Genomic DNA, 26859 nt, shown 5'->3' on the forward strand with positions numbered 1-26859 from the left:
CATTTATGTTGGGGAGCCTTCTGCCAGCATCTACCCTGATTAGCCTACCACACCCCACACCACGGGTATAACTGAAGTAGGCCAGTGTTCAGCTTCTAAATTTGTAAGCTCACCTCCCTTATTTAGCAACTGTCCACACATGACCAGTTTAACCAACCTCTCCAGTTGGTCCCCACTAACTATTCTGAGAACTTTAGGGGTACCTTGAGTTCTTTTCACAACTCTCCTGTCACTTCTATCCCCAAAGACTCCAAGTTAGGACCATTTTTGACAGAAATTCAAGCTAAATGAATTCTGCAGAGGCTTATCCAATATGTCTGTAGAAATTTGGGAGGCAATTCCACGAATGATAGGCCTATCCCAAGGCTGATGAGCACGCATGGAGCCAGTCCCCTTCCCCCGCCATCTACCACAACTTGAGAGCCCTGAAGACCCTACCATTATTTTTGAATATAGTTCTCTCTCGGGGTGGTCTCTAATAGCCACTGAGAACAAGGGCAGGAATTGAACAAGTATCAGGGCTCTCAGGGGAAATGTGTCTAAGCTCCCTAGTATTCAGGCCTGGGATGTTGGCCTCCATTGCTGAACCCCTTGGTGGGGAGGGCTGCCTCCCGGAAGTGCATGATATTTTTTCCACTCCCTCTGCCCCAGCTGATGCAGCAGCAAGCGGCACTAATGGCATCAGTCGCGCAGGGTGGCTACCTGAACCCCATGGCTGCCTTCGCCGCCGCCCAGATGCAGCAGATGGCAGCCCTCAACATGAATGGCCTGGCGGCCGCACCCATGACCCCAACCTCAGGTGAGCTGGGGGTTACCAGCCCAGGACCTGGCCAAGCAGGAGAACAACCCGACCCAGGCTGGGACCTTTGGCTACCAGTGGATCATCCTGTGGCCAGAGCACATGGTATCTAGGTGCAAACAGCCCTGATTCTCTGGCAGTTTGTCTCAAACATGTTCTGATCCCTGGGGACCCAAGGGAAAATGGCATGTGTGTCCCATGCAGTCCATAATATGATTTCAGGGTGATGATAATTTCACTCAAGTTGATTAGTCATGTCAGTAAGCACTTCACCATGATCTCCGTTGTAGCTATCTGGAAAGGAGTTAACATGGAAGCATCTCCTTTTGAGGTCTGAAGGGAGAAGAACATTGCCCATTCTGTGTCCTCGTTTGGTCCCTGGTCCCTGTATACCGAACTTAGGCTTACTGAATTTTTCCAAGACAGTTACAAAAGCAAGAACCCAAGAAATATCAAAGAATGGTGGGCTGGAAACAACCCTGCTCACAGAGCATGCTTTCAGTTGGATCTTGACTACTGTCCAGTTCAGTGATTCTCAACCAGGGGCAATTTTATCCTGTCCTCCCGACCTCAACCCTCTCCCTTGACATCTGGCAATGTCTGAAGACATTTCTAGTTGTCACAAAATGGGGGCGTGGAGTACTGCTATAATCTAGTCGGTACAAGCTACTGTAAGCATCCTACAATGCACAGGACAACTCACCATAACAAAGAAATGTCTGGTCCCAAATGTCAGTAGTGTCAACATCAGACCCTTGTCTATTCCCGAGATCTGACCTGACACTCCAGGTTCTCATTCACCAGGTTTCCTTGGCCCTCTGCACTCAGGCCATTATTGCAGCCTTCCTGATATCCAAAAGCTTGTTCCCCAGTGAAAGCCACAAAAGACTGCCATCTCTCGATCCAACTTGAGCACCACCCCACAGCTCTGATTCCCAACTTAGGGATACTCTTGACTAAAGGCCAGAGTTAGGTCCTGTCCACAAACAGAGCTTGCTTCCTACATGAAGAGGACAGGCCTTTTCAGTCTCAGGCCTCAATACAGTCACCACACCATCTACGCAAGGAGGGCACAGGCTATTGTCATCTGACCCCAACTGTACCCTCGTCACAATGATCATCACCACTGCCTCAACTGGAGGAGACCAAGGTGACTACTTCGTGTATGAATGTGGCTGGGGCTGGACTCTGCAAAGGCCTCTCTCTCTCTCTATCTCTCTCTCTCTCTGTGCAAGGGAACACCAAAATTAAGACCTCCACTACCCCAGTAGCAAAACTCCTTTGTGAGGAGGCAGATCAACCATTCAGTAATCTAGAGGAAGAAAGCTGAGCCAGCAAGTTAGAACTCCCTTCGTGGCTGAACAAGGACCAGCCCATGCTGACTTAGCTGGTGTGAGCAAGAACCACTGAAAAAGACTGAAGGAAGATAAAAAATATTATTAAAGTGAAGAACACTGAGAACAGTGTGTGTACTATAGGCCCAAGGTCTAGTGGTCAGTGGTCAGTGGTCAGGGATGTCTTCATGGGCTAGGTGGGATTTGGACTCTGTCTTAAAGGATGGAAACAATTGGAATGGGTGGAGTCACTCTTTACATGGAGATATTCCAAGGCATATTCACAGGTAGGACTTATTTGGTGTATGAATTCCAAGTCTATCCCCAGTTCCTTGGAGTTTTCTGGGTGGAACTTCATGGTTTGGCCTGCCTCACCTTTGTTCTGCTTGACTCCCTCTTTCTCCACCCCTCCCCACCTCTGGAATTAAGGTGGCAGCACCCCTCCGGGCATCACTGCACCAGCCGTGCCTAGCATCCCGTCCCCCATTGGGGTGAACGGCTTCACTGGCCTCCCCCCACAGGCCAATGGGCAGCCTGCTGCGGAAGCTGTGTTTGCCAATGGCATCCACCCCTACCCAGGTGAGCATATCTAGCAGCCCTTCCTTTCCCATGCAGCACACTCACCCACTCTGTCCCTGCCCTTACTGTTTTAACAGAGAATGTGTGGCTCTGACCTCTGCTCATTCCTTGGCAGAACCCTGAATGTGATCAGGGAGAGCCAGCCTGCTGTCCTCCCTCAAGGAGCTCCTTATGGGATAAGGGAAACAAAACGTTCATCCTTGGGGAGGTGTCAGTCTGATGTTTGAGAAAGAGCGCCCTCAGGAGAGAAAAGGGTAGATGCAGTTACAGAATCAGGTAGAAAAATGTAACTGCAAGTTAATTGAGTGTGAATTTGACCCATAAGAAGTGAGGGGGTAGAAGCTAAAAGATGAATCATATTTGCTGTTAAGTAGGAAAAGACTTTAGTGACAAGAGTGGTGGTTTGTGGATTGGCATTCTGGCAAGTACATACCAATTCAGTCTCGGAGCAGAAACAAAACAACAAACCCTGACAGCTCCTGAGCCTTCCTTTCATGGACACAGGAAGCTTCAGGAGGCCTGTTTCTGATTCACTTTGGTCCTCTCAAACACAGCACTTCTGTGGGGAGAGTGTCCAGTTGACTTGGAGTAGCCCCTCTCTCTGATCTCAGGATGCACCCACATCGGAGCAGGAGGCTGGGCCCCAACAGAGCCCCAGTGTAGACTGGCAAGAGGCAGAGGACGCTATCCTCCTCGTGGGAGGGCAGATGGTGAGGTTACTTATGAGATGCCCATGAGTATTAGTAAGTGCCCAGTCTGTGCCAAATTAAAGGAGATCCCAAGAAGGAAGGCAAGACCTAACCCTTAGAAGTCAAAATTCAGGGGGCCTCCCTGATGGCTCAAGGGGCTGAGCACTGCACTATGAAGCAATCTGCAGCCTCTGCAGCATGAGTTCGATCCCCAGCTGGCCAGGAAGCTACCCACATGGCACAGCAGACCTCTTCCGACTGGCCCGCTGCTCCCCTCAGCACTGTGTTTCAGTCAGTCTGCCTGTTCTGTTCCCCGCTCTATCTCTGGTGAGTCCTCTCACCCCCTGCATCTCTGGCCTGTACCCCAGCTGTTGTATGCATAAATAAATAAATCTTTAAAAAAAAGTCAAAATTCAGTCAGGAACAAAATATACAATGACAGAATGCTGAGACAATTAGGTAGAACAGCGTTTGATCAAGAGCAAATGCTAAAGGATTCAAGTGAAGGGACAATTCTGTTGGCTGAGGAAGCGCAGCAGAGCTCCCCTGAGAACAGCTGGAGAGGTGCCAAAGACTAAGGAGCACATGCCTGTGCAGGGGCTGTCCTGGAGACCCAGGGCAGGAGGACCTGCCCGTCAGGGGAAGGGGGTATAAAGAGGTTGGCCCAACTAGGAAAAGGAGGTCAGCCTGGGGTATGTCAGCAGGGGCAGGGTGGGTAAAAGAGCACTCCCCACTTAGGGTGCCCTTCTGAATCCAGTATGTGACCTTGTAAAACCACAGATGCCCGGAGATTTTGTGGACCATGTCTCGACATTCAGAATATAAACATCCCAGTGGCAGAGTACAAGGTTATGGTGCTGGAGAGCAATAAAGGACAGTTTTTTGACTTTGAACTTTGAGTTGTTCCTGATCCCTCCTAATGCCCCACAGCTCACCCGTCAGTGCACAGAGAAGAGACTCAGGAAGTCTAGAGAGGGAAGGGGCAGGGCCCAGGGCAGCAGAGTGTAGTTCAAGGTAGAAGACTCTGGGCTGTTGAGGGAGGGAGTGGAGGGCCTTGGCAAACTGGAGGGCGAGAGACCCCGCCAGTCTCAGACTCCAAGTCTTCTCCTGCCTTGGGCTCCTGGGCTGGGAGATACAGTCTCCGGCACATCTGGGTGGTTTATTTCCCCCTCCTCCTTGCCCACAAGCCCATCTGGATCTTTGGATTTTGACAAACCTGTTCCTTCCCCACCCCCACCAGCATCTGTGAGCTGTTTCCCTCATTGAATTTGGAAATGTTTCTCTCCCCCATTTGTAACAATCTGCCACATCCCATAAACAATTCCCTGCCAGAGCAGGAGGGAGGGATAGAGGGAAGGAAAGGAGAAAAGTAGTACATTAAAAAAATTAATTTACCATCTTTAAATGCGGAGTTTGGAGCCGCTGTAATGAGCGAGATCCTTCAAAATGTTCACTCTTTGGCAGTTACTAATGAGGTCATTAAGCAGAGAAGTAGAGAGGGGTCTCGGAGTGCTTTTCTCCACTTCCTAGCCCCAGGTAGCTTCTCCCTTCGCGCCCCTTGCTCACTGGGGTCGTGTTGGAAATGCACAGTGTGGCCTCTCTGCCACATGGCTCCCCGAGGGGGTGGGTCTCCCAGATGTTAGGGAGCCTTCATTCATCTTGCGGGTTGCAGCTCCCCGGAGCACTGCTGTGAGCCTGGCACTGTGCTCTGCAGCTGCCGTGGAAGCTGTGCAGGGGATGTTTGCACAGGGCACCAAATGGTGTGGCCAGGGGAAGGGACACCTTTCTCTAATTTGCATTAAAACATTATGTGGGTGAGGGCCTCCCTGGTGGCGCAGCGGTTGAGCGCTGGGTTGCGAAGCTGCCCGCAGCCTCTGCAGTGCCGGTTCGATCCCCGGCTGCTCCCCGGCCACCGGAGGAGGGTCCCACACGGCGCACAGACCTCTCCTGCCGCCCGCTGCTCCCCTCAGCAGTGTACTTCAGTCCTTCTGCCTGCTCTGCTCCCCGCTCTGGCTCTGGTGAATTCTCTCACCCTCCCGCGCTTCTGACTGTACCCGGTGCTGGTATAATAAATAAATAAAATAAATCTTTAAAAAAAAAAAAAAACATTATGTGGGTGAGCAACTGCGTAGACCAGGGGTGGGCTAGATGTGGCTCTCCCTCCAGAGTTGAGTGTGGTGGAGGAGTCAGGAGAAGGCATCAGGAGGGAGGGGAGACCACCCCACCAAGCACTACTGGGAGCGCCAGTCTCTAAGGAATTGTGCCCCAGGACTTTCCTGGGTTCTCCTGAAACCCAGGTGCTATTGTGGTAGAATGTTATCGAGAGTTTCAGGATGAGAGCTCAGAAGGGACACTTGGGGATTCTTACTGCCAGTTAGTTTGGCTGACCTGGGTCACCAACAGATAAGCCCAGATAGCTTTCTTCTTGGCACCCTGTGTTACCCAGTTTGCCCCCAGATATACTCACGCTTCCTCATCCACCTCCCTGGGCCTCCCAGACCAGCCCTCTCTGTTATTTATCACTGACCCTGATCATCAAGGCACCACTGGCCTGTGCTCCAGGGGGTTTGTCGCAGCTTCTGCCGACAAAGAAGCAGAAGTTAACCAGGCTTTTTCCCCAGGCAGCTGCCCCAGGTTTCTTGCCTCAGTATCAGCAGAAGGGTCCTCTCCTTGCACTGGACAGTAGATAATACCCTAGGCTGATAAGATCAGGTGGGAGGAAGGTCCTTCCTTAGTCTTCGGGTGCCTCAATTTCTGTGGGTTCCACTCCGCTCCCAGCCTGTGAGATAGATGAAATAGACCTCATTATTTGTGGCCAGTCCCTGCTGAGAGTATCTCAGGTATGGCCTAGGTGTGGAAGACCTCCATGCCTTGTGCCAGCTCCCTAAGAATGAGGGAGGGGGGTCCCTCAGTTTGAGCAGGCATTGGGTGCCCCAAGATGTCAGAATGGCAAGCTGAGGTCTCCTGTGCCCTTTCTTTCACCCAGCTTGGACCTGCCCCTGCCGTACTTCTGCTGAGATTAATGAGGATGAGAGAATCCTCCTGACGACCAGTAACCCCGCTTTCCCACAGCCCTTCCCTAGAGCCTGTCCCTCATGGTCAGGCACCCCTCTGGTATCTCCTTCCCAGCCCTTCTCAGCCTTCTGCATGAGCCACCCTTGCCCTCCCACCTTAGGCCAGCTGCAGCCTGCCTCCCCATTTGGGCGGGCAATCTTCTCCCTTCTTACTTTTTACCCTGGGATAGAGGTGGGGGGACCCCAATAGGGCCCAGGCACTCAGGGTTCCTGTGTCAGATGTCCCATACCTGTGTCAGATGTAGACACTACAGTGGTTGAGAAGAGCCCGGCAGCCACAGTGTCATCTCCATGGGCACGGTGGGAGCGGGGCCGGTTTGGGTGGGCACCACTGACCTCTGCCTCCTTGGCTCCCTGCAGCGCAGAGCCCCACCGCCGCGGACCCCCTGCAGCAGGCCTACGCTGGAGTGCAGCAGTATGCAGGTCGTTAGTATCCGTGCGCCCCCATGGTCTCCCCACCCCGGGCACCAGGGCCCCCTCCCCACTCCAGGCTTATGCGGGAGAGGGAGGCAGCATGGGGTGGAGGAGGGGGGTGGAGGGAGATGTGGTTGAAGGAGGGAGGACTATCTTGGCAGAGACCCCACCCACCCACCCAGGCCACCTCCTTCTCTGCCAGCGACCTGATGTTCAGGCAGAGTTCGCCCAACATGGCAGGGTGCCCTGGCCATCAGAGGGGGTTAGAAGGTCGGACGAGTTGGTGAGCCAGGCTGAAACTTTGACCTTGCTATGAAGTTACCCCTCCTTGAAGCCAGTTTCCCTTCCCTGTGGTGCCACCAGGGCCAGTTTGTCCAGGATCACACAGCAGAGAGGCTGAAGGGTGGGAGGGTGGTCAGGTCTGAGCGCTGTTCCCTGCAGTCCAGTCACTGACCAAGAGCCATAGATGCCTGGGTTTAAGGGATGGAGAGACCCTGATGGGGAGCACTTCCCACTCCTGCCCCCCACAGTCAGGACACAGGCAGGAGGAGTGGGGGTTGAGCAAGGATGATGGGAACAGTGAGGATAAGCAGCCAGAGGTCGTAAGAAAAAGAGGCAAGAAGAGTCTGGTGCTATCACGTGGCCCCGCGTCACTGAATGGGAAGGCGAGGAGCCACGGCAGGAGGCCCATGGCGGGCTGTCACCATTCTCCTCTCCCTCTTGCCTGGCACTGGGTCACACGCATGCACACACACATGCACACACATTCATAGCATGATCACCACCTCCCAACTAGTGTCCTGTCATCTAGCTGGTCAGGGTTCTTCCTCGTTGTGGTTAGAAGATCCAGCAATCGCTCTCTTGAGGGTGATGAGACTTTCTGGCCCCTGGGGACTCAGGTGACATTGGCTTCCGACCGACCCCCCCGGAGCCCAGGGAAGCTCTTTCAGCATCTGGGTCCCCCTCCCCCAAGCTCTCACCCAGCCAGGCTGAGGAGGGGTCACGACTCCTGTCCCACCTCTGGCCCCTTCCAATGGAATACAGAAACACAAGGTATGTCCAACTCAGTCCTCTGCCCCCGGAGACCATCCGCCTGTGTGATCGCGGGACCAAGTCCACAGCTGGGGCTATGCCCCCTCCCTCCCAGGAGCCATCCGAGTGGGAGTGAGGGTGCGTGAGCCCGAGTCAGCTGTGGCTCAGCGAACGGGGTTCCAGGTGGTGTGACTGACCCAAACAAGGACATTCTGATGGTTTTGGTTATCTGTTACTGTGGGTTACCCACCTGTGCGTGTTATCCATTGTTTCAGATTAAGCTCGTCTACACACACACACACGCACGCACGCACGCACGCACGCACGCACGCATGCACGCACACACGCACGCATGCCCACACACACACACACAGCTTCTGATCTTCACTGTGCTGCTTCTCCTGTACACTGCTGAGATCTGGCTTTACCTAAGTGGCTGAGCTGAAATGCACTATTTGGCTGGTCTGCTTTTACTGCTCGATACTGAAACTTCTCTCTTTCTTCCTGCCTCTTGCCCTGTCTCTCTCCACGTCACTGTCACCGCCTCTCGCTCTTGCCTCTACTCTTTGGCCCTCCAGCAGCTGCCTACCCTGCTGCCTATGGTCAGATAAGCCAGGCCTTTCCTCAGCCACCTCCAATGATCCCCCAGCAACAGAGAGAAGGTGAGTCTTCGAGCCGGGGCTCCCAGGCCCCTCCCCATTCCCAAGTCTCCCCCAAAAGGCTGGTCATCTGGGCCTTTGGCTGGGGCGTTTCATTGGGAAGGTGACCACGGCTGTGTGTTGTGTTGAGGGTGAGGGAGGAAAACAGGGCCGTGAAGTGGGGCACATTCCCACCTAAGCTCAGAGGTTCACTTCTCATGGGCAGCTCTGCAAAGCAGAGGGGCAGGAGGTCAGGAAGGTGGGGTCCTAGAAGAGGTGGGGTCCAACAACCCCCCCTCCCCTGATGGATAGGCTTCAGCTGGTGGAGAGGAAGGGGGAGGTAGGGAGGCCGCTACATTATGGACAGAACTGGTGCCCTCTGGTGACCAGGAGAAAGAGTGGTTCTCGGATGGCAGGCAGGACTCCCTGGCCTGTGAGGTCATGGGAGGCCCCAGGACAGGCCAGTGGAAGAAGGGCTGCCTGGAAAGCCGTGGCCAGAGGCCCTGGTGTTGAACAGGGCCAGGCAGAGCTGGTGGGGCTCAGAAGGCTGGCCTCAGAGGCCCTCATGTCCTCCACTCCAGAGCCTGAGACTGCAGCAGTATAAGCCCACTCCGGGAATTCTGTGAACCTGCTCATAGTGAGCTCAATTTGAGGGATAAGGGCAGGAACACTGACATAGCCCTGTGCTCCCCACCTCCATGAAAATGTCACCCTGCCAGTGAAGCCTCCGTATCTGCCCCCATAACCCACATGGCCAGGGGCTTCCAATAGCCTCTAAATCATCGGTTCCTAACCCCTGCAGCAGACTGTCCCGGAACTGTGGGATATAGGTTAATTCTGGAAAAGACCTTGGGGGTCGTTGGGCCAAACCCATTTGGTCAGACAGACCCTGGACAGGCGCGGAGCCCTGAGTGCCTGAGAGCCTGGGCTTTTCAGCAAATTTGTATGGGTCTGACTCCCCCCTCAGTCAGCAACACCTCTCTCAGCCTTGATGTCCTCATCTGTAAAATGAGGACAGTGGTGGCCATTCTCTAGAAGGCCATGAGGATGACACTAGCTCAAGTCTACCTTCTGGACACTTAAAGTTGCCCATGGATTTCTCATTGTGCACGTGGCCCTTCCTTTAACAATTGTCACCCCTCAAAAGTCATACATGAGGCATGTCACCCCATTTTATACACACTAGGAAGCTCCTGAGATCTGTTTCTCCCCATGGCCAGGAAAACCAAGCTACAGGAACCCAGAGGGTGCACAGTGGGACCCCTGCCCACACCCTGTAGTCACATCCTGCTGCTTCTCTCACTCCTAGGCCCACCATCTGTACATCAGCTCTACCTCCACCAGAGTGTCACCTTGCTGGGACACTCTGACCCTGGAGCCTGACCTGCCCCAGCTCTCTTACCCCCAAAGCACGCCTTCATTCAAAACAGAGCCCTTTAGAGGTGGGGTGTCTAAGAGTTTCATTGTTTCCTGTCCCAGGTCCATACCACAGAGGTGTGCCTAGAGCTGTGCCTAGGGGCCCTCCTAATTTTGTCACCCCACTAGCTTCAGGCTGACTCAGCCTCAACCTTAGTCAACATCCTCTATTACTCCAACCTGGGCTCACTGGTCTCCAGACTCTGCCCCCATTCTCCCCCACACATACACACACAATTACAAACACGGCTACAGGTCAACGCTGCCCTGACTGATACATGTGACAGCCCCACCTCTGGCCTTAAACTCAGGTCTTCCACCTGTCCCCCGCCCCTGCCCCCCCAAACTCTATCCCACCCCATGAGTCCCACTTGAACTCCTCATGCTTCTCTCCATCTCCCAAGCAGCTATAACTCACCCACCCCCGTGCCCTGCTTCTTAGGCCAGACCCTGTATGACCTGCCCCCCAGTTTCCTCTTGGGTGGAGGGGCCCCCTGCTCTTGTCCCCATTCTCCCTGACTGTGGTGCACAGAATGAGCTATCTTGGGGGAGTAGGTTATGGAGGGGATGATTCGTGACCCATTACCTACAGAGCCATACTGCCTGAGGATGAGCTCATGGTGCTGGGATTGGGGTTGTCAGGGAAGACTTTGGGGTTCCCGAAGGTTAAGATTTCTAGAACATGGAGATGGAAAGATGGGCATTCCAGGCAGAGGAACAGGTGCAAAGGCATGATGCTGCCTGGGAACAGGGGAGACAGCCTGAGGGTGGGCTGGGGCCAGACCAAAGCCTCATGATACATAAGGAAGGACAAGAAAGAAGACTGGGTTCCTCCAGCTATGCTGGTGGTTGGCCTTTCTGGTGTGATGCCATTGAACTACCAGGACATACTGCCTCATGGGGAGGACCCTCTTTCCAGCTCCTCATCTTTGAGCTGAACCTGAAAACCAGATGCCTGGATCCCACTTAGGGGTCAGGAGCAGGCAAAGTTACCTCAGGGATGGCCCAGCCTTGGTTCCGGCAGGGCCTGTAGTGTGGTCAAGGTAGTCACATTCTGTCTCTGGAGCTCTGTTTCACCATTTCTCAGGAGGCTGGAAACAGATTACCTGTAAAGTCCTGCCGGTCCTGCGTCCTGGATGCTCTGGGATCCGTGATGAGGGAATGCAGTGAAGCCTGGTTTGCAGGACTAGGCTGGGTAGGCTCACTGTTGGGGGGAGGGGCAGGGGACTAGGCTGGAGCTGAGAGAACCTGCTATCACATGCTGGGCTGGCACTGAGCCTGTAGACATTGCCCTCCAGAGCCCCTTATTGCTTTAAGAACAAGCTAAACACCCTCTTCAAGCAGCTTTCAGAACCTAAACTCAGAGGAGGGTCCCAAGTTGAAGGCAGGTGTCAGCATGGGGTGGAGGGTCAGGGAAGCCAGAAGAAAGGGGGAGGAGGAAGAAAGGCACACGCTGGTGGGGGGGGGGGTGGCAGGGGGAAGGGAGGCAAATGCCCTTGTCCCAGCCTGGTTGGAAAGAAAACCTTCCAGACAGGGAGAAAGCCCCAGAGCGGATTATGGACTATGGACTCAGGAAGCATGGAAGGGAGAGGAGCGGTGGTGGGGAGTCTCCGGCGAGGGGTCCTGCCAGCGGGTTCCTGCTCCAAGGAGACTCACATGGAGCAGGGGACAGTCGAGGGCACATTCACACATGGCCTAGGGAGAACACCAGTTGGGGGAGCTACTATGAGGGGAAGGTCACCGGAACTTGGGGGATCCAGAAGTGGGGACCCCTGGAAGAATGTGAGGGAGCATGCTTGCGCCGGTTCTGAACGCGCCGTCAGCTGGCACTGGGCCTGGGAGACAGTCCAGGGAGGGGAGGTGGGAGCGGGGACAGATGGCGCAGGGGTGAAGGATCCAGGAGGTCAGCAGCTCAGAGGGCAGCTTTGTGGTCAGAGGAGTCTTTGCTATCGACTATGAACCTCAAGGGGACGGAGGTCTATGGCAGGAGGAAAGAGGGCAATAGAAGGGGAGAGAAGAGGAGAGAAGGTCAGACTCCAAAGTGAGCTCTTTGCTCCCCAAGTGTGTTATTTGATGGAGAATAGAGGCTGGTTCTGGCTGTGCAAGCCCACGTGGGTGCCCGATAGCCTTCACGGTGATGCTCATGCTGGTTTCCACCTGTCTCTGATGAGAACCTCAGTTCTTACTCACCTCTAACAAACGCAGCAGTTCCCCCTGCATGTCTTTACAGGTTGGAAACCATGCTTGATACAACCACACTTTAAAAGGTTAAATTACATGTGGTGTACTCCATTTAAGATGGCAGGAAATAAAGCGACTTGGAAAGATTTCCATGTCAAAGAGTTAAAATGGGACGTTTTGGTCATTTGAAAAGGAAATTGTAAATCTTTAGCTATTGGGAATTTCGGAACTCCAAAGGTCACAACAATATTCAGGGGTTCTCTGGCACTGGGATTTATGACAGAGAGAGAGGAGAACAAAGACTATGGAGACAGGTGGCTTGGGTTCATATCCTGGCTCCACCCCTTACTCGCTGTGTGACTTTTGGCAGGTGACATAACCTCTCTGGGCCTCAGTTTCTTTATCTGTGAAGTGGGGATGACAATAGCACTTGCCTCACAAGACCGCTGCAAGGAGGTGAATGAACATGCCTACAAAGTGCTTAGAACCACCTGACCTGTAGTTCATGCTATAGGAATGGCAGGGCTGCATTATTGTATGAAATGGGGAGCCGTTCTTGTAACAGGGCTAGCTGGTCCCCTTGGTAATCGTGGAGCCTGGCTGTCTTCCTCCTCCTCCATACCTAGTGGCTGGAGGAGGCAGTATAAATTTTGGTTTCTGCCCTCATGACCAGGGCTGAGTTTGAATATTCAGGAGAGGAGAATGGAGACTTTGGGGGCCAGACAGGAAGCAGTGGCTGCTGACTGGGGAGGAGAGTGGGCAGTCCACCACCCCTTGGGGGGATTCCAGGCCTTGGAAAGCTGGCCAGGCCTGGGGGAGGTGATGTAAAGTTTCTCACCAGCACGAGTGGCTGCCCTGGGGCACCTCCCTCATCCTCCCCAAGCAGGAGCTGGCAGGCCTTCCCAGGTCTCCTTACCCCTGCTTCTCCTCAGCACCTCATTTCCATGGTTGGTCAGGCCTTGACTTCACCTCATTCACTCATCTACCCTCCCCTGGAGCCTCAGAGTCGCCAGGCACGCTGTGACAGGCCCATTTTGCAGGAAAGGCTACTGAGGCGCAGAGGGGTTCAGTGACTTGCTCAAAGGCAGAGCTGAGACCAGAGCTCAGACCCAGGGCTCAGCCACCCCCTCTTTTGTGGCCGCCTCTGGATCTTGGATGAGACCTCCCCTCCTAACCTCGCCCCCACCTCCCCCTGCTGCCGCTGCCTAACTCGCTCACCTCTCCTCTGTCTCTCTCTTCCCCCCCACCCCGCCACCCCTCCCCCCGCCCCCCACGCAGGGCCCGAGGGCTGTAACCTGTTCATCTACCATCTGCCCCAGGAGCTCGGGGACGCTGAGCTGATGCAGATGTTCCTCCCTTTCGGTAATGTCATCTCCTCGAAAGTGTTTGTGGATCGGGCGACTAACCAAAGTAAATGCTTTGGTGGGTACAGATAACAAACCAACTCGCTTCACCCAGGACAGGGGGTGCTCGCGGCGGCCACCTCCTCTAACACCGCCCCACCCCAGATGCCCCCTGCGCCCGCCTCCAGCCTCCTCCTCCCGTCCTCTTCTCTCTTCTGTCCCTTCAGCTCAGCTGCTTGGCTTCCCCTGCCCAGCCCACCCCTGCCCGGCTCCCTCCCAGCCCAAGAGACGATTCCTTTCCCAGCCCTGAGGCCCGACCCCCAAGCCTAAGGAGGAGGAGGGCCTGCTGGGGCAGGGGGGCAGGGCAGGGAGCCCGGGCGGCTTCTCCCAGCACCCCTCTCCTCTGCAGGTCAGAGAGGCCCTGGGCTGAGCGTGATCCTTGAGTGGGGGGTCCGCCTAGCCGAGGCCCCTACCCCGCCTGCCCCTTGGCCTCCTCTGCCCACCTCTCTCTCCTGTCCCCTACCTCCTTCTCTGTCTTCCCTGCTCTTTGCTCCCCTCCTGTCATCCAATGAGCCTCCTTCCCCCACCTGCCCCTCTCAGGCCACCAGAGCCACATTGTTGAGGAGTCAGGAAGAGGAAACATCCCTGTCCTCAGGAAGCCTCAGGTCTGAGCTTAGGTAAAAATCACAACTACCCCGCAGTGAACTCTTGAGGCACCAGTACTGAGAAGGGCAGGTGGTTGTAAAGAGACATGCAGGCAGGGGAGGGAGTGGCAGGCAGGGAGGATGTAGTGGACCAGGGTGTGGGGGTGGAATGAGAAGTGTCCAAAGTCAGTGAATGAGGAAGCAGGAGGCTCTGGGGAGAAAAGGGGCATGGGGGGAGACCAGTGGTGAGGGAGGGTCTGTGCTGGGAGGGTTTTGACCGTGCAGATGAGGATGCTTCACTGGTGTAGAAGACGGTGGGTGGGAGATGTTGGGAGGGCCTTGAGATGGCAGTAATAGAATGGAGATACAGTTTTCAAGAAGTTTGCCAGGTGGCAGAGTGTTAAGATGGGACAGGGAGCTTGGGAGGATCTAGGAGCATGATCAGATCAAATACAGGGTGTCCCGTTAACCTGGGATTCCAGATGAACATTGGGTACATTTTCAGTGTAAGTATGTCCCAAATATTACATACAGCTGGGATCTGCTTCTGCTAAAAAGTATTCTTTGTTTATTTGAAATTCCACTTAACTGGTCACCCTGTGTTTTGATTTGCTTGAGACCTCCCGCTTCATCTCTGATCCATTCCACCCCGCTACCTTCACCGCTCTCCCACCTCCTTCTCCCCCTCCATCAGTCCTTCCTCCTGAGGCCAGATCTGCTCATGAGTCCCCAGGGAGTTAGTCCCCAGTCCACAGAGAGTCACACATAGAACCAGAGCTGAGTCTGCTGGAAGCTGAGCATCTCCAGATTGGCCCTCAGATTTTGGGGCTGTGAGGACACAGTAGGAGTCTCTGTTGCCCAGGTTACAGCTTAGGGCTGTTGCCCAGGTTACAGCTTAGGGCTAGGGTAGGGGGAAGGTAGACAAGTGTAGAAGCATCAGGAAGCATATAATACAGAGGTACTATTGGAGACCCACCGGAACACCTACTTTCCAGAACCACAAAGAGCTTGAGGTTTTCGAGCCTGCTTCCCCAGCATTCAAGACTTCTGTACCCCAGGACCTATGCAGCTGCCACAGGAAATCTGTGGTACTTCAGTGGCATTGTTGCCCCAGCAGCTCATTTCTCTGTGGTAGAAGACAAACCCAAAGCCAAGGTTGCACCCTCCATTGTTTCTCATGACAAATTATATATGTAAAACAACAAATTGGAGAGCATGCACATTGGCTCTGTAAGTAAGTCACAGATGTTGCACAAATCAGAAGAAATCTGCTAAATGCCCAGAAAGACCTGGGCCCCTTGGGCATGCTCAGTCTCCAGCCACATCTCTCTGCATCTGTGCTGCCCCTGGCATGGGAGCAGCCGGTTTTTCAAAGCCATCCATTTGGAGTCAGCCTCAAACATATCCAAACATTGCCATTAGCCCATTTAAGTTCTCCAGGACCAAGGCCTTTTCCCTATTTGTTCTAGAAAGCATCCTCTGTTTACCTCTATTCTTTCCTCTCTTCCTGAACAAACTAGTGCCAAACACCTGCTGGCTTGAAGAAAAGGACAGGTTCCTGCTGTGCTGGCTCCTCCTTAAGCTTCTTGGGTGTGTTTCTCTCTCTCTCTCTCTCTCTCTTACTCTCTCTCTCTCTCTCTCCCTCTCCCTACCTTCAACATGACAACAGACCTGAGCACTCACTTCATTCATGAGCAAGTTGTTGAACTCTCTGAGCCTCAGTGTCCTCATCTGTGAAATGGAGACTCCAGCAGGTGTCCCTCAGGGGTACTGTGAGGGTTACACCAGATGCTGTATGTGAGGGGATTGGCCAGAGCAGACCCTCAGGAAGTGCTTTATTCCCTTTATTCCACAAAGGAAGGGCTGTTTTTGCCATGAAAATCGTCCCAGTTGATCCTTTCAAGGGCCCCACTCAAGTTTATAAGCATAAATGGACTCTCCCGAGGTCCTGTGAGCATATGTGCAGCACAAATGTTGCCACTTTGGCAGAAGGACCAAACGGATGCCATCCTACCTGCCTGATCCCTTGGGGTGGGAGGCAGGAACTTGCTGAAGGGTGGGTGGAATAGGGAAGGGGGCTCTGGGAGATGAAGACAGCCTTAGAAACTGGTGGGGTGTCAGTCAGTGGACTGTCCTGACCGCTCGCTGGTTAACAAAACTAGCTGAGGAAGACTTCCCCGGAGCCTCGACTTCCCAACGTGGGACTTCCAAAGAACCTAAAATTGACCACAAAGGCCGAGCTTCTTTCTTCCTCTAAGACTCCCTCTCCTCCACTCTCCCCACTCAGTGGCTGTCCCTCCCTTTATACCTCACTCTGGACAGCATCTTCAGCCTGTTTTTCTTTCTGCCATTTCCTTCCCGTATTGTTCACGTCGTGGAAGAGGGAGCAGTGTAACCTGTCACACACACTTAGGATATCTTGTCCCTTGTCCCTGCAGAAAGAGACTAGTTCAAACACCTTCCTTAATCTAGGGGAGAGCAATGTAACAGAAGCACAGTTCACACATTAGGAACCCCCTCTGCACTGCTAAGGACTTGACCATAGTCATCAGAGGTACAGATGGGAGGGGTTGGGAGAGGGGTGTGATGGGCCAGGAGGGAGTGAGAGGAGAAGGTGGAAGGATGGGTCATGTTCATCTCCAACTATGGATATCCCGGAATCTTCCCTGTCTGTGTTGGCATAGCCATTCAGCATCTGGACTGACATGGGTGTTGGTTGCTTGCTCTGGGCCCAGCTCTACCTGGTCCATCCATGCTCTGGGGCAGGCACTGTTGAGTACACTCACCTGCACCTCCCCGGCCCCCCCCCTGCTATGCCCCCCAATCTTTAATGACCTGTGGCTACACAGGAAGGAGATGGGAGGAAAAGGAAAAGAGGCCAGAAGCCAGATGGAAGCAGTGTCTAGGGCTGAGGTAAAAAAGGGAGAAAGAACCACATATGGGGAGAGCCCAGGAATCAGGAACAATTAACCAAGATAACAGCTTCTCCATCAACGGGGTGTGTACATCTATGCCCTGTAGATCTAATGGCTGTTTCAGGACAAGCACCCCAAGTCAGGCTTTTTTGCAGGACAGCCTGGGAACTTCACCAAGCTTAGTTTTACAGATTTTGCAGGCTTCAAGTGCATTTTACAGAAGCAAAGTCCTCTAAAGTCAAATAAATTCCAGGAAATGCCAGGTTAAACACAGCTATAACGGTTTATTTACTGGAGAAATGGGGAGGGGGCATGTTTTTATTTGTCAATGTGTCTTGAACTACCTCAGTGGGGCCTGGCTGTAAACCCCTGGACCTCAGATGCCCTTCTCCTAAGGAGCACCTCCCTACGAGGGTCACTTGGGGAAATGTTGATGTAAAGTGTAGCCTCTTGAAGGCGATGCATGGTTTCAGCAGGTGACAGGCAGCCAAGGTTCTCTGTCCGGCCCTGGGACGTTGGGAGGGGCGCGCGGTGTGAAAAGCACTTCAGGAGGCCATGGTGCATGGAGAAGGATCTCACCTAATTTTTACAAATAGTGTTTACTTGTACTGTTGTCGCTGCAACCATCCCAGCGGACACCTCGCTCGAGGTGTGCTTCCTGCGGGAAAGAGCGCCGGCTCCCCGGGCTTGGATTTTGCAGAAGTAAAGGGGAGGTGTCGACAGCCCCCGGGTGGGTTCCTGCGAGTCGGTGCAGCTGTACCCCAGTGTCCGCCAGGCGCCTGGCTGGAGCTCAGCCTCGGCAAGGACCGGGAGGGGGGCGGAGGGGCCGCGAGGACTCAGCCCCGGCCCCCCGGCGGCCGGCGGCGCTCGCGAGGGAGGGCGGCCGGAAAGGGCGCTGGAGAGGTTTTCTCCGAGGTGCCTCGCCTCCCTCCGCCTCGCATTCCTCTCTCTCCCCAGGCCGGCACCCCGTGCCCTCCCGCTGCCAGGCCCCCTCCTGTCAGGGAGGACAGTGTCCAATAAACTCCTCCACCCGCAGGTGTGTCCGCCCTCTCCCACCGAAGGAGAGGGCTGAGGTGCCGGGGCCGGCCGGGGAGGGGGGCGGTGCCTCTCGGAGCCCCGCTGCGCCGCGGGCACCCCGCCTGGGGGAGAGGGCGCCCGGGCGAGTGGCGCCGCCCGAAGCCGAGGTACGGCCGGGCCGCCGGGGAGGCCCGGCCCGGCCCGGCCGCGCAGGTGGTGAGGCCGGGAGCCCCGGCCGCGCCCACCCCGGGAGGGGCGCGCGGGCTGGAGGGGGGCGCGAGGCCGGGCCGGGGGCGGGGCCGCAGGGGGCGGCGCCTGAGGCCCGGCCCCGGCCCGGAGGCGCGGCGGGAGCGCAGGGAGGGGCCGCCGCCCGCCCCGCCCCGCCCCGCCCCGCCCCGCCCCGCCCCGCGCGCGGCCCGACCCTCCCCACCCCCCCCTCCTCCCCGCCGGGGCGGCCCCGTGGAAACCCAGGCCCTCGTCCCTCGTGTCTCGCCAGGCTTCGTGAGCTTCGACAACCCGGCCAGCGCGCAGACCGCCATCCAGGCCATGAACGGCTTCCAGATCGGCATGAAGAGGCTCAAGGTGCAGCTGAAGCGGCCCAAAGACGCCAATCGCCCGTACTGAGCGCCGGCGGGAGCGTCCCCCGGGGGAGACCAGGACTCGCACAGGTAACCGGGCACGGCCGGGGCGCGGGGGCGGGGCGTGGGGAGGGGGTTCCGGGCGGACCCGTCGCCTCCTGCGGCCTCCGTGGGCTTGGACCTCGCTGGTGCCTTGGACCCGCTGCGCCCGGCTCGGCTCGACCTGCTCCGTGCCCAGTGCCGGGGGCGGTCGCGGAGCTGCTGGCTCCCGGCAGAAAGGGACGAGGCCATCCCCTGCTGTAGAACCAAGAGGGGCAGGAGAGAGGGAACCATTCGGAGATGCAGGCACCAGCCCTGGGCCCGCGCCTCCAGATCTGCAGTGGCAATCCAGTTTGCCAGAAACTCTGGGGTGAGCAGATGGCAAGAGCTTGGGGGCGGAATAGGCTCTTAGGGGCTGTAACCACCTGCCTGGGCCTTCTCCCAGACTCCCTGGCCCTCCTCTCCCCAGCTCGTAGGGGGAGCTTTAGACACTTGACCCCCTCGGCCTTCCTATTCCCCATAGCTCGGTCTGGAGAGGAGGGACAGGGCTTTTCAAAGGCACTTTTACCTAAATTCAAAACAGGATGGACAGAAGCCAGGGAGGGTGATGGTATGGCACAGGAGCCACTTATCCCGCTCACTTTACTGTGGGTGGGGCACGCAGGGCTATGACGACTAGGTAGTTGTCACTTTTTCCTGTTTAGTCTGGGTCCTGCCTAGCAGCCACCTCAGCTGCATTTTTCTCCCGGGGAAGGGTGAGCGGGAGATGTGCCAGGCCATCAAAAGTCCACCTTCAGCCTGGCTTCCCCCATGGCTGTGTGCTCCTGCAGCTCCAGTTGATTCACAGACCAGGGACAGGCTGCCTGCCCTCTGTCCCTCCATCCCTTCAGTTGTAATTGTGCTCCTGGTCCTGTGGTAGGGGCTCAGCAGTGAGGAAGACTGATAAGAATCTTTGCCCTTAGCATATGACATAATCAAAGTGTAAATTACATAGTGTGCAGCATTGATTACATTTCAATCAGGTAGCCAGGTAGGCCTGGTTGATAAAGTGACATTTTATCAAAGACTTGAAAAAGGTGAGGTAGGTAGCCATGCCAGTGTTTGGAGGAGCAAGACCTCTGTCTGAGAGAACAGACAATGTAAAGGCTGCAGTGTGAGGAGGGTGTGTTTGAGAAACAGCAGGAGGCCAAGGTGGCTGATGCTGAGCAGGCCAGAAAAGTGGGTGCAGTAAGAGAGGGGATCTCAGTGGTGGGGAAGGTCATGTCCTGCAGGAACCCTATGCCCTGCAGGCCATTGTGTGGACTTTAGCCTCCCCTCTGAAATGGGGCTGAGAGTGGAGCCATGGAGAGCTCTGAGTCAGAGATCCATCTGGTTCATTGGCATTGTGATTCACAGCCAGCATCACTAGCTGCTGTGTTACCAGTGTGTAGGGCCCAAAGCAGAGGCCTATTGCATGGACCACTCAGTCCAGGGTGTGAGGGAGTTCTAGAAGCTGTAGCAGGAAGAGAGTGCTAAGATGGGGGTGGGGGGGCTTCTTAAGTTAGGCTGACTGCAGTGGGAAGTGGCCCCTGTCAGACTGTCACTGAGGGAGGGAACAGCACACAGAAGCATGATTTACAGACCAATAAAGGGTGTTTACAAATGATGAGTCCTGAACCAGGATCTTAGATGCTCAAAAGGTTAGGGCTGACCCGAGCAGAGGCTGAGAGACAAGCCATAGCTAGAAGCAAAGAGGTGATGGTGAGGGGGATCTCAGGGTTAGGATTGGTGGTGGAGGCAGAAGATGCAATAGTGTGTTGGTCCAAGACCAGTCAGAGCAGAGTGGCACTGTGGCAGGTCTGGGGAAAGGGAAGTTACAGGGACTCAGGCAAGGCAACCAGGGAGCAGGCGTGCATCCAGATTGGATTTGCGCTCATTAAATATATAAATGAGGTATAGTGGAGGGATCAGCAAGGGTCTGGGCATCCCCATGTCTCCCACAGTCATGTGGCTCTCCTTCCTGAGGGTTTCTTGACTTCCCTCTGCCCTGACCCCTCTGGTTGCTTGGGCTCATTTTGTGCTAAGAGGGGAGTTTCTCCAAGAAATCTTTACCAGGAAACTAAGAAGAAAAATAAGAAAGAGGAAGAGTAGGAAGAGTCAGCAAAAATGTAGGAAGAGTCAGCAAAAATGTGGACATGGCCAGGTCCACAGCCAGTGGGCTGATAACCCAAATTCCTGTTCTGTCAGGATAGCTCCTGCTGCTGGGCCCCAGACCCCGAGCACAGCAGCTCTGCAGGTAGGGAGCACGCGAGTGCCTGTCTGACTCCAGTGGAGTCCTGGGCCCTGGGTTGTGGCTCTGAGTGGGCTTTTGCAGTGTCTGGTCTGAGCCTTACCGATGGTGCTGCTTCGGGTCTGACCTGTTTGGGCCTGGGTATTCTCTGGCTACAGCCCAGCTGTTTTTAGGATCTGGCTTCTAAATTGGCTCTGCTTGGCCATAAATTCCTCTCCTTAAGTATCTCTCTATCGGTCTGTGAGTTGGAGCCTCCCAGACCTGATTCAGGCTCCCCCACATGGGTCAAGGACCCTGCTGCTGCTGCTACTTCCAGGGATGTGCTCATGGGACTCTGCCAGAGGTGGCCAGAAAGGGGTGACCCCTGTAGGTAGAGACACAGCTGCTCCCCAATGAAGAGAAGCACATGCAGAACCCTAGGGGAAGCTCCTTAGGGAGTGAATGAGTGTGAGAGTGTATTTGTGGGTTGGGGGCCAAGTGCATGTGAGAGAAGAGAACATGAGAACATTCCCTAGGCGGAGCTTTGAGGAGAAGGATTTGGGATGTTCAGACTTGAGGACTCAGTACCCAGGACAGTGCCAGGGCACTGAAGGGCAGCTAGAAAAAAGCAGGGAGGAGGCCAAGGGGTAGAGCAGAATGAGGAGTGGGTGCCCCTGACATGCTCAGGCCTGGAACCCTAGGGGGTCCCTTAGTTGCAGTTGCCATGACACCTGATTCCCAGACCTACCCTCCTCATTCTTAGACCTCTTCTTCCACCCAAAGCTGCCTGGATATCCTGGGTGGGTCTAAGAGCTTTCCAGAGGGGTTGGAAATGCAGGGGAGGGGGGCATGCCAGCCTTGGACTGTGAGTGAGGGAGAGCTGCTGTTGGGAGAACCAAGAACACTGCTTGGGTGGGCAAAGCAAGGCAGGGTCTGTGAAGGAGGAGGGGCCAGGAGATTCGAGAAGGGAGAGCTGGAGGCCAGTTTGATCTTAGAGCAGAGCGCCTCTCAGCTACATTGCAGCTTATCCACGGTGACATTTGATGGTTCTAGGCATCCCTTCCACATTGCTTGATGGAAAACACAAAGCTGAGCATGGAAGTCCGTTGTCTGTAAGCCTGGTGGACTAGAAACTTCAGAAAAACCTGATGCTTAGCCTCTGGCATGGGTCTGAGTGCCATTGGGGAGCAGGGGCCTGAGAGCAAACTGAAGGGTCACCATAAGGGGAGGGCAGGACAAGGGAGCCCGACTCCCAGGGTGGGGCCAAGGGCTGTGAAAAGACTAGAATAGGAGAGACAGGAGTAACCTGACAGTGCTTGACCGAGAGGGAGACCTAGTCTCCCCCGCTTCGGGCTCTGGTGGTAAAGAAGGGAGGTCAGGGCTGTGAAATGGGGTCAGTCTGGAAGGTTGTGTGTGTGTCGGGGGGTGTAGGGGGTAAAGAAAGGCAGGAGGAAGTGGAGCCAGGGAGGTGGGCAGAGCAAAAGTGACAGCGGCAGAGACTGGAGACCTGGGCCATAGCACTCCCCCCTCCGGTGGGGGTGGGCCTTGCCTTTTGCGTGCATGACCCACCCCGCAGGGAGCCCCACAGCCCTCCCTTTGATGGGGCAGAGCTGTGGAGCCTTCAAAAAGCTTCAGGTGCCAGAAGCAACTTCGGTTTGGCCACAGGGGCTTCCGTGGGAGCAAGCGGTATGAGGTGCTGGTGAGAAGGAATCAGCCCAGCAGCAAGGCATGCTCCAGGGCTCCAGGAAAGTTGACGGGACTTACTCTAAACCTCAAAACTAAACGTCTTCACTTTCTGAAGGTTCTGAGGAAAGAGGGGGGAGGGGGAGGGGTGAGCGGATGCTGTTGCTGGACGGCAGCCCAGGTGGGACCTGCCAGGGCGGGAGGGCTGAGCTGCTGTCACTGTGGCCCCTCCGATGGCAGCAAAGCGTCTCATGGATGGGACCCCACGGTCCCCAGGCAGTCGATCAGGGTCACCGTGACAGGCTCCCCATGCTGGTCCACAGGCTGAAGCCACAGCAGGCTGGGGCGGTGAGGGGGAGAGAGAAAGAGTCAAGGGTGATGAAAGCAGCCAGCCTGCTCCCTGGTCTGCTTGCCGGCCAAGGTGGTTTGAGGGGCTGCTTTATTTTTTTCTGGCCCCTTTGCCAACCTGCCCATGCCCTTCCTCTTCCCAACGCATGATGGGTGTCCTTAGTGGCCCTGTATGAGTTTCTGCTACTGTTCACAGTGTATCATGTGTCTGCATAAACAACCGTGTGTGTATGTGTGTGTGTGTGCGCGTGTGTGTGTGTTGCCGTGCCCACGTTGTCTGTCTGCCGGCTTCCTCCACCCTTTGAGTTCTTTTCAGTTCTCTTATGATTTGACTGCTGTTCTCTCATCAGAGCTTTCAGATTGATGCTGTGGTCTGGTGCTGTATAAATATTTTTCTTTTTAATTTTGTTTTAACTTCTTCCTTGCCCTTCTTCATACCCCCCCACCCCAACTCTCCCTGCCTTCCCACACTCCCCGCCCCCACCCGCCCCGCCCCCGCCTCTCCCCCTTACCCACACTCTCTTGTCCTCTCTCTCTCTTTCTCTCTCTCTCTCTCTCTACATATATAAATATATATATATAAATCTTTTCTTCTTTTGTCATTCAATCAAATTCCAACAACCCAACCAGGGCCAGTCAAATCCACCACAGTCTCGCGCTGAGCTAGGAATAAAGTTCACGTAATCACATGAGAGTGGAGAAAACAGTCCCCCATCCGTAAGTTCAAATCAACTCAAAGTTCACAGTGTGACATGATGGCGTCATGTAACAAGGCTAAGAATCGGTTGCATGACAGTTGCCGTCAAGTTTCGTGGAGGTGCTGTGATTGGAGCGTTTTCCTTGGATGTTGTATCAGTTGATGATTGGCCAGTCATGATCACACGTGCATTTTCTTGACTTTTGTGCTGCCACAATCTTTTTTGCTGTGCTCATTTTTGTTTCGTTCTTGGTGCTTGCAGTGGTTTTACTTTCTGTTGTTTGGTTTTTCTTGTTCAGCGTTTTTTTATGCTTCTCTAGATGTCACATAGAGAAAAAAAAAAACAAAACAAAAAGAACAAAAAATCAGTAAAAATAAAGATGAATTCCTGAATTTTCCAACATGGGATCACTTAACTGTGCAAACCATTATTTTTTTTTCTTAAAAATAAGGAAAACATCTAAAAAATATCTATGCGTGGTTGATTTACTTGCACTTGAAAATATTGTGATTTTATTTTTTTCTAGAAATTTGGGGGCCTTTTTCAATTGACACTTTCCTAGGTCTGGTCTTTTTCAGTTAGGCTATTTTAAATCTCACTTCAAAAGGAAAAAAAAACAAAACCAAAAATGAAAAACAAAATCTCTACAGTAATAGAATGATAAAAAAAAAAAATTCTAAATCAAAAACCTAGAGTACAAAGCCAGAGGCCTCTGAGAGAGAGCCCGGTAACAATTGTAAGGTTTGTATTGTAGCACTTCTGCTAAATTAAATGTTGGGAGGGGAGGTGGGGGGCTGGGGGTTGGGGAGGGCTTTTTGGTTGGTTTGGAAAAAAACAGTTCTGACAAAAGCAAAATGCACCTTTTTGTTTACAACTGAAAAAGGGTCCTTGACAAGTGTTTTTTAATTTTTTTATTATTTTATTTGGTGTTGTAATTGTTTAGACTGCTGTGTACGGTTTGCTGTTTGTTGAATCAACAGTGTGAAAAACCTGCCAGCATGGATTGATATACGCATGACCTTGTCCCCTCCACTGGGGGCTTTGCAGTTCTAACTTTCTTGATGTAACCAGTCACCCCCATGTATAAGTGGAAGCTGCTTGCTAGAATGGAGATGAGTCTCATTTGTTAATTCACAATGATTAAGCATTCTCCTTCTGATTCTAGTCAGATCATGATTTTTTTTTTCCTTAAAAGCAAAACGCCAAAAAGCCACCATTCAAAACAAATTGAGAACTGAGTTCATTTAAGTTTGATGATTAAATCTGTTCTAACTTCTTTTAGGTTCTCCCATCCACTCCCTTGAAGTTCTGAATTTCCTCTAAATTCCCTGGCATGTATGAGAAAATTATGTGTGTGTATGTATGTGTGTCTCTATGCATATACATACACACATATCCATGTATATCCACATATGTGCAGGTGAATCTGTTCTACACATATATCCAGATATACATATATATACATAGCCTCGCAAATAGTTGCTTGACCCCGGGAAAGAAGCAGTTGGCTGGGAACTGGGCAAGGATTCTGCAAAATTCATGTCACAGATCTGTCGTCCTTCGAATTCCTCAAGTGGGGAGCAGTGGGCTGGGCGATTAGATTTTTGCTGCTTTGTTTGCTAGGCTTCTGTATACATATTGTATCTGGGCTAGATCCCTCAGAGATCAGTCTAATTATGAATTCCTATCCCACAGTCCCAAATTCTCCCCGTAGACCTAGCCACCCCCCAATCCTGAACTCTGAAGGACCCAAATCGAGACCCTCTCCCAACAAGCAAACCTCAGCTCTGCCCATCACCACGAGCCCTCCCAGTGGTTTCTTGCTCTGAATAGAAGAGTTGATTTCTTCCTTATGCATCATGATCATGACTAATTCTCATGCTGGTCTCTTCCCTCCCTCCCGCCATCCCCCAGAGCTCCCACCCCGACACCCCCGACACCCCGAGGCAGGCTCCTTTTGGTGTTTGGATGCCTTTTGTGTTTCCTCTCATGGCTTAATCAGCCCTGATTTTCTTCATTTTAGGGCAGGATGCTGAACGGGCTACATTAAAAAACAAACCTCTCTCTATATATATTTATAAATGAGAACTGTTGGATGACACCTTTGACATATCAGCCAATATCAATCAAGCTGAAGACTCCAGACACTCTCTGTGACTGTAACATTTCTTCAAGGGAAGTATAGCGTCTATGGAGTTCAGAGGGCACGTGTTTGGGGGAAAATATATATGACATAAAGAAGAAGATGATGAAGAAAAATGAGAAAAAATAACACAAAAAAGGCAACTTTAAAACAAAATAACTTGAGACCAGATGGGGAGGCTGAAGGGCTGGGAACTGGGAAGAGACACTGCTTACCGATCCCTGGGGCTTTTCCAGCCCGTGGGCGCCTGAGGCAGGCTGGGGCAAGCGGTGTGGTGGGGCCTGGTCCCCAGGGGGCGGCTGGGAGGCCGCCACGGAGCATCTCTATCTGTCATTCCTTTAGCTATTTAGGGACCAAAGGACCAAACTTTTTATTGCAGATGTGTAGCTCTATGTCAAATAGAGGGGGAACGGAGGAGAACCTCCTTCCTGCCTCATGGCTGTTCTTGGAACAGCTTAGAGCGATTCTATGAAAAAAATGTAATAAAAAATTAAAAAAAAAAAACAAAAAGAAAAAAAAGAAAAAATAATGCTTCGATGCTTTTAAAACAGCAAGATAATAGTTCTTTGATACTTCAAGAGGCGCTTTGATTACCCTCATTCGAGTCTATGACACTTTCCTATGGTTTTCTGTATTATATGTCTGGATGGAGCTGTTGAGATGAACCAATTGGTGGATATTTGGGGAAAGCAACAAAAATATTACAACTCATTAACCGTGAGGTGTGAGAAAATAAAGAGGGGACAAAAGGGACTCACAAGGCAAGATAATTGTTGTGAAAAGTCTGTAAATGCTTCTAACTCTTCCCCCTCTTAAAATCATAATAGTTGTACAGAATTTTAAAAAGGAAAAGTTTAAAATACCTATATCATAGAAGAAAAATTAGAGGAAAGCAAAAAATAAAAAAAAATAAAAAAGGAAAAAAAAAACCTATAGAAGTTAGCGTTACTGCTAAAATCCCAGATGTTGTAGGACTGTCCTTTTGTAGAGTTTAGACTGAGCATCAATCCCTTCTCCCCGCGAGTGCTGCCGGACACCGTTGTCCTC

The 26859-nt window shown here is 53.3% G+C and overlaps 1 protein-coding gene across 1 annotated transcript in view; it reads left to right on the top strand.

Moving 5' to 3' along the window:
- The window catches only part of CELF4 (CUGBP Elav-like family member 4), a 208173-nt gene extending 181314 nt beyond the window's left edge, over positions 1 to 26859 (top strand). The window contains exons 7-13 of the mRNA XM_054694081.1: positions 652 to 799; positions 2563 to 2712; positions 6836 to 6901; positions 8500 to 8583; positions 13435 to 13518; positions 18572 to 18743; positions 25693 to 26859. Of these exons, the coding sequence (XP_054550056.1) occupies positions 652 to 799; positions 2563 to 2712; positions 6836 to 6901; positions 8500 to 8583; positions 13435 to 13518; positions 18572 to 18699 (660 nt within the window). The 3' untranslated portion in view covers positions 18700 to 18743; positions 25693 to 26859. The remainder of the gene's footprint in view (positions 1 to 651; positions 800 to 2562; positions 2713 to 6835; positions 6902 to 8499; positions 8584 to 13434; positions 13519 to 18571; positions 18744 to 25692) is intronic.

This window comes from Talpa occidentalis, unplaced genomic scaffold (assembly GCF_014898055.3).
Source record: "Talpa occidentalis isolate TD23 unplaced genomic scaffold, MPIMG_talOcc4v2.1 talOcc4.13, whole genome shotgun sequence".
NCBI classification, from domain to species: Eukaryota; Metazoa; Chordata; class Mammalia; order Eulipotyphla; family Talpidae; genus Talpa; species Talpa occidentalis.